Genomic DNA, 8,638 nt, shown 5'->3' on the forward strand with positions numbered 1-8,638 from the left:
AGGTCCAGGCAATGCTCATTTAGAGCATCCCACGCCTTTCCTAGTCTGATGTTTACATCATGTTCAGTAGAGGTGATGAAGCTTCCCAGGTATTTAAAATCTTCCACTTGCTTTATCTTCTCAACATTGAGACTCTTCATCCCTCGCCCAATACTAGCTCTTTATTATCCTCAGTATCTATCAGTTGCTGATTAACGCCTCCCTCTTAGTTAATACAAGTCTTGCTTAGCTCACGATGTTTATAATAATAACGAGTGGCTCATTATTTTTGGTGCGTTTTGAGGCGCTTACAAACTATAGCCAAAGTCATCAAAACAGTCAAGCAATCAGAAGAGAGACAACTGACGCCAAGCGAATGAAATATTTAGAGCTGCCTTGAATGAAATTCCCTCAGCTTCACATGTAATACTCAGTGGTGTCGCATTTGCAGGTATGTCGAGATGATCAAATTTAGTAACGATGTCAAAATCACGCGGGGCACGAGTAGAACATTTTTTACCTGAGAGGACATTAAAAGTTGATTAAGTTTCAGGTTTGCTTTGTTCCTAGTTTAATAGCCTATTCATTGTTCAATCCATGTAACTGAGACAGGAAATAAACGTTTTATTCTTAAAGCAAAATATTATCAAACAAACAATGAATTAAAGCAAAAACCAAGGTAAATTTTAATTGACGAATTTACGAGTGAAGAAAGGAATTGGCCATTGCGATATCAAAACAACACTTTTAAAAGCTTCCTATTCAAATAGATTGTCTGTGTTGCAGAATAAATAAACAATTTCTCAGAGTGGGAAAAAATATACTTTTTATACTATCTTTTTCAATTACGAAGGCACCGGAAAAACCAGGTTTTTTTTTCTTTGAAATACGTGCGGGAGCTGAACAACTCCCTTCTGAAAATAATTTTTAAAATTGCGTTGTCATACATGCAATTTTCATGCAAAGAATATTCGTTATTCTTATAATCAATTCTATTTTTCCCATTTTACCATCGATCTACCAACGGATTACAATATAAATTTGCTTCTGGTATAATACAGTAATGTAGCGATTATTTTTTCCTTGCAGGGGATCTGTTACAAGGGCATTAATTTTCTGCCATAACCTCCTCAAAATTTCACTAATTATCTTTCATAATCTTTGAGATCTATCTTTCTTGTGTTATCAATATACTTTCACTTCAGACAAGACAAGATGTTTGTTTTAAATGGACGGCGGTTTTACGCACGACTTTACATAACAACCTACTAATAGATCCTTTGTGTCCATGAATAACTAACTAGCTTCCTGCATATTAATCCATAAAAAGGTTCGGTTGCTTCGTGTCTTTGCCAGTCTAACAATCCTGAAGAGGAGACATTTTCAAACGTTAATTAAATGTCTTTCCTTTCAAAGACCACACACCGTTGCTACTTTTCTCTAGCTGACCCCGAGCGAAAGTCACGCTGACTTCAAGTCTGTGAAGTTCAAGGTAATGAATTCATATCGTGTTTGGCCCTCATATTTTTTTTTTCTGTTAAGGGAGATGTTACTGTTTCATTTTCTCCGAGACATGATATCTATAATATATATATGTAAACTTTTACTTTAATTTTACCCGCAAAAAATGCAAAAAAGAACAAAAATAAAATCAAAAGAGCGTTTTACTCCTTAAATTTGAAGGAATCTATCGCGAAATAACAGTTTGAATAAGATTGCGATGTGTTCCATTTTTATATTTTGATTTAGTTAATTTTTTGACTCTGCACCGCAATCCATTGAAAATGAATTTTCAGTAAAAAAGCACTTTACGTTTACTTAGCTCAGATTACAGTTTTATCTAGTGTGTGTGATAATTCTAAAGGCAATAAAAGATACAAGCACTTGCAAATTTTGGGTTCACCTTGGGCACATTATCTCAAGTACTCTTTAGCCTTTTAAAATAAAGCCGAAAATTTTAAAATCTTTCGAAGAGATTGATGAATATTCTTAGAAGTTTTTTGGAATAAATTCCTGAAAAAAAAGCTCTTGTTATATTGCGAACCAGAAACAAAGTGCAAAGTGATGTAAAAAAACAAATTATGGTTTGTAAGGAGAACAAAAAGACGATTATTGAAAGACAAAAACATTTACCCTTAACACCAAAGAAAAATCCGTATTTATTATAAATGCGGATTTCAATGAAACGTCCAGTTATAAACTGGAATTATGTTCTATGTTAAATTAATAAAGTTTTTCGAAAGGTCTTATTTTTGTGCTCTTGACCATTACTTGTTTTTGTTCATATATATTTTTTCCAAATAATAAATGTCATCAGATGGATACAAGTAAATTATCTTCTGCTTGGTTTAGCTAAAATATTGCAACGTAAGTCTTTATGAAATGGAAAGATGTTAGATTTATTTGCGTAGTAAATGTAATAAGTTTCAGAACTAAGTTACTTTCCTAGAGTCCTCAGCATTAGGCGAGGTAAAGCACAGGCACCTCAAAAAGAACATTGTGTGGCATCAAACTGCCAGTCAAAATGTGAGAATTTCAGGTGATAAGGTAGTATGTTTCTTTAACATGAAGAGATTTTAAAAGTAAGCTCATTGCACAAAATATCTATTTATTTAAGGAAAAGTGGACGAGAAAAATTAAAATTAGGTGTCATACGACGCATTTAGGAAGGAGGAAAGTTTAGAGGCAATTTGAGAGCCTTTTTGTGAAGAGCATTCAGTGATGACATATCCGTAAGATCAATCATGCATCCGCATTAAGATTTTCCTGTGTCCCATTTCAAAGTATCGATCACGTGCTGTCACTTTCAACAGACACACATAATTACCAGCAGACACTACGTGACCGGCCGTTTCTCGGAAATAAATAATTGGAAACAAGACAGTAGATAGCTGTCATCGGGGACGAATGAACTCAACGCTACTGACACTGTTCTATTGACATGGCTTTGTGACTTTTGAATTCTACATAGACTTTCTGTTTAGCTAAAGAAGTTTCGATTCAATTTTGACCTACCGTTGGCCAGCAGCGACATTAGACTCCAAGATTCGTCCATCAACATGAATGGTATGGTTGCCAAGGAAAAAAAAAGGCGTTTGTTGTAGTTTATGTCAGAGATAGTATCAAAGAAATGATAATAAATTGATTCAAGTAGGACCCAGAGATAAACGAAGAAAAAGTGGATATGAGAAACTGGAATTATTTTACTAATAATGAGCGGTATAATGCGCACAAACCGCGATAAAAACATCGCTAGATATATATCAATTTTTGGGCCATTTCAATTCCAAGCGGTACCTTGGAAATTAAAATCCTGAAAAAAATAACCATTATATTCACGCAGAATCGAGTGAATCTGATAGTCAAAGGTTTGATTTTGATCTCAATTTTAGAAAAAGTATTTGTTTTTATCCTGAAAATGTCAAGGTTTCGAAAGGAAATGAATGTCATTACTTTTTAATCTACGTGCGCGTATTAAAACATTTTTAAATTCTAGTTCCGTTGTTTGCTTATTCTTTGTCTGCTTTCAGATCTTACATAAACTGCCAAGACAGCGAAACCGCGACGGCTATGATGAACGTTCTTCATAATGGTAAGTTTGATGTTTTGGAAGATGAGCTAAGAAAAATGCTGGGGTGTTAGTAACCATGGTAGTATCTGACGATTCAGTCTCGTTTTAAGTTCGGGAAGTGCAAAACTATTTAACTAGATTAGCGAAGAAACGAAGACAATCCCACCTTTAAAAAAAAATGAAGCAATACAGTCAGTTTCCCAGGTGAAATTTGAAAACAGTAAAAAGGAAGTAGGGACGGAAAATAGTGTCTTGGAATCCAAGAAGAAAAGACGCCGATTAAAAAAAAAAAAAAAAAATTGTAAATCTTTGTAGAAGCGGAGACGAAACGAATTACTGCTGCACCAGTGAGTGAAGTTTGGAATTCAATGAAGTCCTTTCTTCTGAATACAGCATCTTTCAAATCCCAGAGAAAATTATTTTATAATAAACTTTTTCTTCTTAACCAGATTCTGATGGGAGCGTCGGTAATGACAGCGACCTGTCACAGTCTTCAATTTCCCTGAAACTTCAAATTGGTATGACGTTTGCTTACGTCATCATCTTTATCATCTCTCTGGTAGGAAACGCTCTAATGATTTACGTCATACACAAGACGCCTCGACTCAGAACTACGACCAACCTATTGGTGGCTAATATGGCTGTAGCTGACGTAATTATCACATTTTTTGCTGTGCCTTCAACTGTGATGTACTTATATCTACAGCATATTTGGTTATCTGGGGTGATTGGTGATATCACTTGCAAGGTCGTGCAATATGGCTTGACATTATCAATAGCTGCCTCTGTTCTCACACACATACTGATTGCGATCGACCGTTTCATCTGCGTTGTGTTTCCTTTCAAACGCGTCACATTCTTTAAGAAAGTTAGACCGAGCTACGTATTAACCTGGTGTGCTTCGTTGCTTCTAATGAGTCCGCATCTGGTTGTTTACGACAGCGCAAAGCTACCAAACGGTAAGAGCTACTGCACAGTAAGCCGGCTTGAATATCTCTACTTTCTTGAGATTTACTATGTCTTGGTGTTTGTAACACTCTATTTGATTCCATTGCTGTTCATTGCAACACTATACGCGTTTATCTGCCGAAAGCTATGGAGGCATAAAGTACCAGGAGTACGCTCCCCTGACCTTATTCTTAAGAGAGAATTCCAAAACAAGAACACCGTCAAAATGCTTATCATTCTGGTAATAGCATTCACATTGTGTTGGCTACCAGTTCACGTCGTACATCTACTGGAGTATTTTCGGCCTGAATTACATTTGCCTCATGTGGCATTACTTTTGTCCTTCTGGGCCTGTCACTCCCACAGCGCAATCAATCCATTACTGGTTGTATTTCTTAATGGATTGTACAGAAAAGAATGTCAAGAGAAAATTAACAAGAAATTGGCCAGCTTATCAATCAAGAGAAGTACAGGAACAAATATAGTTTTAGCTCCACAAATGCGAACTCGAATATCCCGAGCACCATCACCACAGGCCTTAGGATAACTATGACCAGAGGTACACACGGACGTTTGGGTAGTTGGGTGGGGGAACCCCCTGAGTTTTCACCAAGTTTGAGATGGAAAATTTAGAAGTAATGTAACTTTTGATAGATAGGGTACGTAAGGAGTATGGCACCTCCGATGGCATTGGCCCATAGACGATAGCCTCCTAAATAGCTGCCAAAACGGCCACCAAGATGGCTGCCATGATTACTTCCAAAATGGCTACGAAGACGGATGCTAAGAATTCCTCCATCATACGTACTTAAGCACCGATGTTAGCTTGATAATAGTAAATGAACCGTTATGATGAATCTAAAACTGACACTTCTCAAACCTCAGCCGGTTAACAATTCGCCTAAGCGATATTTCCATAGCTGTTCTTAATACGTTAATGCTTGGGTTTGTTTATCTATAAAGGAATATTAAATAGGGATTATCTTATAGCCTAAGGAAAAAAATGAATGCGCTTATTATGTAATTTTTCTATTTCATACAATGATCATTGAGTTTCTCTGTGAGAAACTCATGTGAAATGACACTGAAACAAGCTAAATGGAGGTACTTAATTTTACTCAAGAAATGAACGACAGATTGTATAGCCGCTTAAGAAAGTGGAATCATGGTTTAAGGGCTAGGTATTTCTATGTAGCACTTAACTTTTCCCTGCCGCGCCGGTTTTTGGGATATAACAAAGCTTCCCACACAATTAAGGAAGCTTCTTTCGAGAAGTTTTGTGTGATATACCAAAGAAAGACACTAATTAAAATATAGACGCATGGACTCTAAATGGTTTGACCATAACCTTTACTAAGATACTCTTCAAAATGCCTGAGTGCATCAAGCTCTAATGACCAATTTAAAGCTCTTCCTTCGTACAAGGTTTTTGGATTGTCATACTACACCTCTACAACTTGACCATAATTCAGCGAGAGACGTTGTGTGACCATCCAAAGTAACTGCGGCGAAAGAAGAGCACTTCAGGATGTATAGGTCACAATCAGTAATATTTAATGTAAACATCAACACAAACACGCCCTTGGTTGTCGCCATCATTTTTGTTTTTGAGATCTTCGCCACACCAAATGCGGAGCTCACGGTGTTTTTCCAGGTAAAATGGGACGCCAAAATTTGTGAAGACAAGCTCCTTGGAGTACGACTCATCCACCCCAGGCATCGCATACCACAGAGTCGACAGGTCTTTGAGGTACTCCGTCCTTGGGTAGATGATATTGTTTCTCTGGTCAGTGACAATGACGTTTAGGGGCGTTTTGCTACCTGAATGACAGCCCCAGCGACTGTTGTAGGCCTTGTTTGGCGTGCATCTGGAATCACAGAACAGCGAGCTATGTTGCAATCGTTGAAGTCATTTTTTTTTCTTCGGCGTTCAAAATCTTATTGATTTTGAAACTTTTAGCCTGTTTAAGGCATTCAGTGAGTAAATGTAGCGCGACAGAAAACGGCGCGATAACAGAGATGAAGCGAAAAAGAGAGAGAGATCTAGGTCAGGTCGGTTTAAGGCGCGAACGCAAATCTCTATCCCCTGTTTTTTTTCGCTCCGCCGCTACAATCTTGCCGTTTTCTACTGCGCTCTATTTTACCAATTGAACGCTTAAAATGGAAAATGAAGATTCCGTAGTGCTAGTTCACTAAGACTGGACAAGAAAACAGAAACAAAGGAGATGATAAACCAAGAACAAGTAAAGGTATCTGAGAATGGAGAAGGTTTGGTAGGATGGATGGACGATGAGTCTGACGATTGTCTTCGTTTCTTTAGTTTATAGTAACACCCCACCCCTCTCAGAAAATTGCTTCACTGTGATTGGTTTAAAATTTGTCTTGTTTGATGACTATGCTAGAAGTAAAATGGTGGTTATGGACTGAGGTAACTATGGCTACTAAAGCTCTTTAATTCATTAATTCAATCAGTAGGGACAGGAGAAATTTCTAGATGGTTAAAGTGTTGAGAAACAGTAAAGTGCTGATATAGTTACACAACGTCAATCCCAATTTCAGATTGCAGTGTCATCACTTGTGAGGAAATTTATAAATTTGCTATATTTCAGTTTTCGAAATGATCCATCTCGCTTCTACTTTAAGATTCCCATATCTTTTTCTAACCCACCGGATTTCACCACCTCTGTACACCAATTTCATGGCAGCCACCAAGCGAGGCTCGGAAAGGAAGTTGTATATTGTTCCATGACGGTCCCCGCTGCACTCAAAGCACACCTGTCGTAGGTTCAGCTGTGCCCACTCGAATGACTTGTTTCCTAAGCAACAAATATCATGTTATAAAGCTACTGTGAAAAAAGGAACTTGTCAGAATTATAACTACAGGTTGTAAATGAAAAATCTTTGGAAAGTTTCACATCAGTAGGAGAGGTGAAACAAAACTTTATTTTGCAGCACTATCGAGTGCCTCTTTCATTATGAGAATTTTCCTTGAAAGAGGCAGTTATTGTTTACAGAGAAAAATATGTATAAAAGGATCGTCTTGGTTCTCCTTCTCAAATTTCCAAAACAAAAAAATAAGAAGACGGCATACGCTTGTAAACAAAAGAATATAAAATTTCTTGCTCTTTCTTTTAAATGAATATGATGAGTTCAAAATTGTATTGTTTCCTTAGTTATTTTCTTCTAACGATGTTTAGGTTGTCTGAAGAAACTTTTTGTTTTCCACTTGTAATAAAAACATTAACTTTTATTATCCCTCTTTCTAGAGAGTTTTGCGAGTCAAGTTCGTAAGCAATGAGTAGCTTTACCTCTTATATATATATATATATATATATATATATATATATATATATATAAATGATATATATATATATATATATATATCTGTCTGATGATCGCGAAAGTACAGTACACATTATGATCAGAAATATCTCTATGGATATTTTAACATTTCATATCACAAAAAACTTGGCCTTTAGAGTACCCAGATTACTTATAAACTATAGAAAACCGGAAACTATAGATTGGAACATATTATCAGAAATCTCTTCGCAAGGAATTATGTTTTTCTGGGTCATTTCGATTTATACTCTTATACTCAAACTTGATATAAATGAAGGCATTTAATAAAAATAGTCTTAAACATAAGTGGTACTCACCCGGCTGTTGTGTAAAACTTGGAACTGTAAAGCAAAGCAGAACCAAAATCAAAAGCATTGTTGTAGTTTCGTTCTTCGCGGTGAGACCAGTTCGTTTCTGCAAAGCACTTCTTTGTCGAATGATTTTGTAGAGTAAAGAAGACGAAGTTTTTATTGAAAGAATATTTACTTTCCTATTCAATTAATTGACAGTTCTAATGAAAGAAAATGAATTCTTTTTTATTGCAATCAAGACGAGAAGACATTAATCAGAGACCATACTTTCATCATTTTAATAACTTAAGATGTAAAAAAGCTTCGGTTTTCAACCAAGAATTTGTTTACGTGTCTTATGGCTTTTTTTTTTTAAGGAAAGCGATTGCTTTCCCTGGCGACGTTGGGGAAACTGCTAACCGGTTAGAGATTATATGATTTCTAATAATTAAGTAATCAACCCTGCCCGAGACAAGAAAAAGAGCGCAGATTGGCTTGAAACAAATCA

General features: G+C 36.3%; 2 protein-coding genes across 4 annotated transcripts; one reads left to right on the forward strand and one right to left on the reverse strand.

Moving 5' to 3' along the window:
* The first annotated feature begins 317 nt into the window (after window positions 1-317).
* Window positions 318-5,819, forward strand: LOC131794119 (QRFP-like peptide receptor). Of its 3 annotated transcripts, none has more exons than XM_059111636.2 (4): window positions 318-430; window positions 1,396-1,471; window positions 3,510-3,571; window positions 4,000-5,819. In XM_059111636.2, the coding sequence occupies exons 3-4, from the start codon at window positions 3,550-3,552 to the stop codon at window positions 5,043-5,045; spliced, it is 1,068 nt and encodes a 355-aa protein (XP_058967619.2). In that variant the 5' UTR covers window positions 318-430; window positions 1,396-1,471; window positions 3,510-3,549; the 3' UTR covers window positions 5,046-5,819. The 3 variants fall into 3 exon arrangements, with proteins under 3 accessions (XP_058967619.2, XP_066015282.1, XP_066015279.1); XM_066159185.1 differs by having other exon boundaries at window positions 4,114-5,819; XM_066159182.1 differs by having other exon boundaries at window positions 404-430; window positions 1,424-1,471.
* Window positions 5,820-5,831: 12 nt separating this feature from the next.
* Window positions 5,832-8,267, reverse strand: LOC131794099 (uncharacterized). The gene is made up of 3 exons (XM_059111610.2): window positions 8,158-8,267; window positions 7,167-7,314; window positions 5,832-6,366 (listed from the first exon to the last, which is right to left on the reverse strand). The coding sequence occupies exons 1-3, from the start codon at window positions 8,213-8,215 to the stop codon at window positions 6,042-6,044; spliced, it is 531 nt and encodes a 176-aa protein (XP_058967593.2). The 5' UTR covers window positions 8,216-8,267; the 3' UTR covers window positions 5,832-6,041.
* Window positions 8,268-8,638: the final 371 nt, after the last annotated feature.

The sequence above is a fragment of the Pocillopora verrucosa genome, chromosome 1 (assembly GCF_036669915.1).
Source record: "Pocillopora verrucosa isolate sample1 chromosome 1, ASM3666991v2, whole genome shotgun sequence".
NCBI lineage: Eukaryota > Metazoa > Cnidaria > Anthozoa > Scleractinia > Pocilloporidae > Pocillopora > Pocillopora verrucosa.

Coding starts and splice junctions, on each gene's coding strand:
- LOC131794119 (XM_059111636.2), top strand. CDS start 3,550: ATGATGAACGTTCTTCATAATG. Junction 3,572..3,999: donor GATGAACGTTCTTCATAATG/GTAAGTTTGATG, acceptor CTTCTTAACCAG/ATTCTGATGGGAGCGTCGGT.
- LOC131794099 (XM_059111610.2), bottom strand. CDS start 8,215: ATGCTTTTGATTTTGGTTCTGCTTTGCTTTACAGTTCCAAGTTTTACA. Junction 7,315..8,157: donor AAGTTTTACACAACAGCCGG/GTGAGTACCACT, acceptor TTTGTTGCTTAG/GAAACAAGTCATTCGAGTGG. Junction 6,367..7,166: donor TACAGAGGTGGTGAAATCCG/GTGGGTTAGAAA, acceptor CTGTGATTCCAG/ATGCACGCCAAACAAGGCCT.